We start from the raw sequence: 6,655 nt of genomic DNA on the forward strand, positions 1-6,655 counted from the left end.
GGGTGAGCGTGCGGCGGCGGCGGCGGCGGCGGTGCCTGGTAGGGGAAGAGGCCAGCCAGCGCCAGCTGCTTCGCCTCGTCCTCCTCGCGGGGCTCCTGCTTGATCACCAGCGGCCGCAGCGCGGGCACCGCGACGCGTTCGTACAGGGGCTCCAGCCTGCCGTCCAGGTAGCCGCCCGCCGCGCAGCCGTAGCCGGGCGGGGGCCCGTGCGCACCCCCGGACATGACGGCGCCTCCCGGGCCCGCCGGGGCACCCGGGTAGTCAAAGTCGCCGCCTGCTCCCGCGGGGGCCGCGGCCGCCTTGGCCTTCTCCTGCTGCCGGCTGTGCTGGAACAGGTCGGCCAGGAACTCGTCGTTGAAGGCGGCCGGGTCGATGTAGGCGCTGATGTCGATGGACGTCTCGTGTTCGCAGATGCCGCCCAGCGGCTCCGGGGCGGCAGGTAGGGCAGGGGGCTGCGCGGGGCCCGCGCCCCGGGAGAAGCCGAAGGCGGCGCTGCTGGGCGCGTGCGGGGGGCTCTGGAGGTGGCTGCTCATCGGGGGCCGCGGCTCCGCCTCGTAGAAGTCGGCCGACTCCATGGGACAGCTAGAGTGCTCCTGGCATGGCGAGCCTCGGCGGCCTCCAGCCTGCGCGGGGCGCCGCCGCGTCCACCGCCCGCCCGGAGCCCCTGCTCGCTCGCGCCCGCGCAGCTCCGGGTCGCGAATGGCCAGGCCCGCGCGAGCCCCGCTTTTATACCGGGTCAGCCGTCGCCCCCTGGTGTCCAAGCTGCTCCCTGACCACGGGCGAGGGCAGCGAGGCGCCTGCCGGGTCTTAGCGCCCGCCTCTCTGACGGGCGGTGAGCGGCGAGGGGGCGCAGAGAGGCGGTGGCTCAACGCCCACTGCCTCCAGCTCGGCGAGCGGAACCCCGGCGGCCGTGCGGTGCCCCACCCCCGACAGGCTGTCACCCCGCGCACACGTGGCCGGTGGCTGCCCACCCCACTAGCCTCCCCAAAGCACCCACTTCCAGTTAACAGCGGGTGAGCCCGGAGCACCCAGAGTTCGCGCAGGGGATCGGTGGAAGCCGAGTCTTGGTCCTCAGAATGAGGCTTGTCCCAAACCAAGGCTTCTGTCCCAGGGCGCAGAGAGGTGGGGACGGCTTCCGAGGTGCAGGCAGGCGCGCACCGCCGAGTGGAGAGACCTGGAGAGCGGAGGCTCCGCGACTGCTATCTCTGATCTCCAAGCGACCCCGCAGATGTCACTCAGAGGCACCTCGCCCCCGCCCCGCCTCTGAGTACTGTGGGGTCCCACGGGCCAGTAGCGCAGGGCACTAGGACCCTGCAGGGTACCGAGGCGGCCGCGACTGGGGATCCTGGCGGACGCAGCCGGTCCAGCAGCTCTGGAAAACTTTCTTTTAAATTACTTCTCCAGGCCCAGGCGCGAGGGTTGCTCAGGCGCGCGAAACCGGTGCTCCTACCCGCCGAGCAGCGGCCAATATTTTCTCTCGGGATGGGCAGATGGTCCCCCCGGATGGGCCACTCTGGACACCCGGGCGAGCGCGGGGAAGAGGGCAGGCGCGGAGAGAGGCGAGGAGAACCTGACTCCAGGACCGGGATCCCGTGGCGGATCCCACAATCAACTCTGCCCCCACTGCCGTTCAGGGGCGCGCCCACGGCTGGAGCTGGGGTGTCGAGAGAGCCGGGACCAAGGGGTCTGAGCACCCCCTGGGAGAACTCCGCCACGTGGCTGTTAGGGCGCCGGGTCCCCAGGATCCTGGGTCCCTAGGGCACGCGCAGCCTCTGTGTTCACCGCTGCGGATGGAGGAGCGGATGCGGCGCTGTCTCCCCAGCCACTTGGCCGTCCACACGCGGGTGGGGTTCGGTGGTGGGCAGGTGGGGTCTCACAAGTACTTGAGTCTCTCCAGCTTCCGTCTGGCTCAGCCAGTGCGGCTTCTTGAGCCGAGGCCTGATGACCCCCTCCACCTCCCTAGTGCTGACTGGAGGTGTGCCTGCCTGGGAATCGTCTGGCTGCTCAGGTGGAACCCCCACACAGCGCCTTCTTGGGTCTGGTGAGACGCTAAGACCCTCCCAGGGGACCTACAGGAGGCGCAGCCAAGAACATGGCCCGAGAGGCCCAAGCTTCTACTGTGGTCACAGCAAAGAACAACTTCGTCTGGGGGAACTAACGCATCCTGTGCTTTAATCAGGTTCCTATTCAACATATTCCCAATGATTAATGACCCAACTGCTTCATCTTGGATCCAGAGCTCATAAACAAGATATTTTAACATGATGCGTTTGGGCAGAGGGAAGAAAAAAGCATATACATTAAATAAATAACGTGATGTGAGCTGTGGATCGCTGTCTGTGCCAGATGCTGGGCCCATTAACACACCATGCACCTGTAGAGAGAGGGCTGGCAGGAAATCAGAACGCGAAGAGGAATTTTCAGGGTTTTTGCTGTTAGTGTTGCGTCAAGGATGCTGCTGAGGTCCTGTACTTGCAGCAGGGATGCAGGGTGGGAAGTGACACTGGCTTCGTCCACAGTTGCCCTTGCCTGTGCAGGGAGAGGAACTTGTTTTAGAACTGGAAGAAATCCCAGTGCGGGAATAAGGCCTCCCCTACTAAGGAAGGGCCTGATAAATGTGCAGGGTGAAAGAGGCAGGGAGTGGGGCCCCACCCCAAGGGCTGCAGGCCTTCCTATAGCAGAAATAGGATTTGCCCGGGGCCCAGCCTGTGCAAAATGCAGAGTGCCCTGAGGTGATGGAGAAGAGGGCCCTGCCCTCTGGGGGTCCAGAACGCAGTCGGGTGACAGACAGCAGGTCAGACTGAGTCTGCTGCGAGGAGGGGCAGGGACAGAGCAGAGGACAGGGCTTTGTCATTAACTCATCCAGTGTGTTAGAGACACAAATGTGGATTAAGTGTGGTTGTGTTGTTGGGTGTGTGTTGGCACATGCCTGTAATCCCTGCACTTTGGAGGATGAGGCTGGAGGATTGCTGCTATTTCGAGGCCAGTCTGAGCTATATAGTGAATTCAAGGCCAGTCTGAACTACACAGGGAGACCCTGTCTCAAAGAAACAAACGACAAGAAATAAATAAAGGAATGGATGTGCTGTGATAAAGGGACATTCTACCCTGGTGAATACGGGGCTCTGGAGGAGGCAGCCACCAATGTTCCCTGGAAAGGTGCTATGGACTGAATTGTGTCCCTCCAAAGTTCAAAACCCCCAATGTAATAATCAGAGATATTTAGGAGATAAACTTTTTAGGAGCTAAAGTTAAGTGAAATCCTGAGGGTGGAGTTCTAATCAGGTAAGATTGGTGGCCTTCTAAGGACTGTCCTGGCACTCTGGGAAGCTGAAACAGGAGGGTTGCAAGTTCAAGTCCAGCCTGGGCGATTTAGCAACTTATCTAGACCATATCTCCAAATAAAAAGGGCTGAGGATGTAGCTCAATGTGAAAGTCCCGGATCCAATCCCCCATTACACACACAGACTAGGTCCATATGGGCACACAGAGAGAAGGTAGTCATCTGCCAGCCAGGAAGCGAGACCCCACCAGAACTCCACCATACTCTATAATGGCACCTGAAACTCAGATTTCCAGCCTCAAAAGCTGTGGAAAGCAAATGTCTATGGTTTACACCACCCAGTCTGGGGCATCCCGTTGGGCAGCTTGAACGGGGTAAAACGAGGTGAGAGAGGGCTTCATGTAGGAGTGAACCTTGGAGCTGTGCCCTGAAGGGCAAGCAGGAATTTGCCAGAAGGATAAGGAAGGCAGGTCTAGGAGGAGGGACAGCAGGTGCAAAGGTGGAGAGACTGCAAGTACCTGGCGTATTCCGGTAACAAAGGACAAGATGTTTGACTGGCTGGAGTTTGGGGCCCGCTGGGGAGGGGCTGAGATAAGGCTGATCCTCAGACAGGGCTGGGTTGATGGCCAAGGCCACTCCTGGAGAAGGAAAAAGCCTTCTCTCACGAGTAGGTGTCTTCCAGTGTTCAGCAGAGGAACTTTGTTGTCCCATTGGGCCAGAGAGAGTCCACATACAAGGTGGTCCTGATTTTTTAATGCTCTGGGATGAGGCCTGGTTCTGGAGGCAACTCCTTTTTTTTTTTTTTTTTGTCCTTTTGAGACAGGGTCTCTCTATGCAGTTCAAGCTGGCCTTGAGCTCACTTTGTAGCCCAGGCTGGTCTCAAACTCACAAAGATCCTCCTGCCTCAGCCTCCTGAGTGCTGAGATTACAAGCATGTGACACCATGCCTGGCTAGTAGAGGCATTTTCAATGCTAACCATTTTGAGAAGACAAACAGAGCCCAGGAACTTTTAAAATTTTGGTTCAAACGATGCACAAAAGAACTTAGTACATAAATTTGAAAATCTGTCGAATTCTGAATAGCAAAAATGGAAGTAATCCTTCCAATGTAATTTGGTAACTACCTCAAGCTAGAGTGTGGAGGTAAGATTAGTCACTCCAAAACAGGACCAATAAGATTTAAAAAAACAAAAACCAGAGCTACAATATTTAGGCACAGCTGAGCTCTGCTTAGAGGAGTATCTGATGTTATATCTAATATGAGCTGGGCCTGGTGGTGTATGCTTATAATCCCCACATTCTGGGAGGCTGAGGCAGGAGCATCACAAGTTCAAGCCCAACCTAGGCAACTTAGTGACTTAGCAAGACCCTGTTTCAAAATACAAAGTAAAAATATAAAAAGACTAAGGATATAGTTCAACGTGAAAGCCCTGGGTTCAATCCCCAGTAGTGAAAAAAAAAAATTATGTATTCTATTTCAGTGACTCAACAACATAGTCTGAACTACTTTAAAACTTAGACCAAAGAACAAACAAAATTAAAATATTAATTCCTTTTTAATTACAAATGTATTCACGATTGAGTTTTACACAAATGCATGTTTATGGTTTAGGTATCAACAGGAAAAGTGTAAGGGGAACCCAGTGGTCAACCAACCAAAAGTTAAGAGTTTCTTATCAACAAACAGCACTTAGAAAGGCCTTTCTAAGTCAGTAAGTGACATACCTACGTCCCCAGGAAGCCTGGTGGTATGGGGGACTCATCCCCATTTAAATATCTGCCTCATCACTTACTAGCTGGGTGACCTTGGGTAAGTTACTGCTCTTCTCTGAACCTATTTTCTTTTCCATAAACTAAGGACAATAATCTATTGCAGGGCTGTGGGAAAGATGGGGAAAATATAGGTGTCAAAGTCAGTTTCTATGATGCTTGATGCTTGCTTGATAAATATGAGCTTTATATACCCCGTCTCTTTAGAGGCACATTTTTGAGGTTCTACCTTCCTCCAGAAGCTCTGAATATTAAAGGACTTCCTTCAACACAGTTATCAAGTTTCCAGTGGGATGTGAAATCTACACTTCTCAGAGCCACCAGTCTTTGATCCAGTCTTTGAGTCAGAAACCTCAATAAAGATAATTTTTTTAAATGTAAAAAAAAAAAAAAAAAAATTAATGTCTTATTTACTCATTGTGGTTGAAATCAACAGACCTAGAAGTCTAGGTTCTTTCTGCAGAGCACTCTGTAGAATAATTGAGTCTGTCACTGTGAGCTAGAAATCATTTAGCTGTTAGGAGAGATAACTGTAGCGCATGGATACCATCTACCATCACAGCTGTGAGTACTCAGGTCCATAAAAATATACACTGTTCAACTCATGGGAATCAGCACTTTCCAGCTTTCTCTGAATGTCCTTCTCCCATAATACGTGTGTGACCTCTTTCACTGTTCCTCTTATTAACTGATTTGCAGCAGATAGCAGGTAAGGAGTGGCAGACACCAAAGATTCTGGGGGGAAAAATGGAATCAAAATGTAAAATTTAGAAAAATTCTACTATGCTAATTTTGTTTAGCAAAAGACTTTTATTCTATTTTGGTGGAAAACTCCTTGGGTGGATGATAGGCCCTAGAACTCCCCACCCAGAGTGTGGGAAACAATGCCGAGCAGGCCGTGGGCGTGGGCGGGTGTGCTGTGTGCAGCCCTCACCCCATCTGTTTGAATATTAAAAGTTACCAATCAAACCAAGAAACTGTTAGATAAAATATGTTCTGTCTTCTTATCTTAACAAATATATCTTCACAATGTCCTAAAGACCAGATTTAAATTTAGAATTTGACTCTGGAACAGGACGATGTTAGGACAGCCAGTCACTCCCTCTTTTTCCCATTCCCTGTCCCATCCCTTCTAGAGGGTCCTTAGATTCTTAGGCAGGTATAAATCCCAGCACAGGGCTCAAATGCTGCCTGTGCCCCTTCAAAATTGCCACCTTCTCCTCCCGTCACACTTTGGATCTAGGAAGGTGCACACAGGCTGCTACCTACTGAAGAGTTCCTTTTGGTCCCAGGCAGCTAGCTTTGGGTTGTTTAAGCAGAGTTGTTTAGGCTGTTTGGCTTAAGGGGAGGGAGCTCTAGAGGAGGTATAGGCCTTGTGCTGGGGTCTGACAGTGGGCTGGGAATGCAATAGGCAGAGCCCCAGCAACTGGTGTCCAGCCCTCACTCAGGGGCTACAGGAGAGCAGCGGCCCCCAGTGGTCCCCACCTTGCCTGGAGCTCCTCCTCCTCCTCCTCCTCCTCCTCCTTGCAGTACTGGGGGTTGAATTCAGGGTTTTTGTTGCAAGCTACTGCACAAACATGGCCCTTTTTATTTATTTATTAC

General features: G+C 53.4%; 1 protein-coding gene across 1 annotated transcript in view; it reads right to left on the minus strand.

Moving 5' to 3' along the window:
- Positions 1-712, minus strand: part of Cebpa (CCAAT/enhancer binding protein (C/EBP), alpha) — a gene marked incomplete in the record, with an annotated part of 2,674 nt that extends 1,962 nt beyond the window's left edge. The window contains 1 exon segment of the mRNA XM_013522540.1: positions 1-712. Within this exon segment, the coding sequence (XP_013377994.1) occupies positions 1-575 (575 nt within the window).
- Between the last annotated feature and the right edge of the window lie 5,943 nt (positions 713-6,655).

Source organism: Chinchilla lanigera, unplaced genomic scaffold (assembly GCF_000276665.1).
Source record: "Chinchilla lanigera isolate Chin_1 unplaced genomic scaffold, ChiLan1.0 scaffold00067, whole genome shotgun sequence".
Taxonomy (NCBI): Eukaryota; Metazoa; Chordata; class Mammalia; order Rodentia; family Chinchillidae; genus Chinchilla; species Chinchilla lanigera.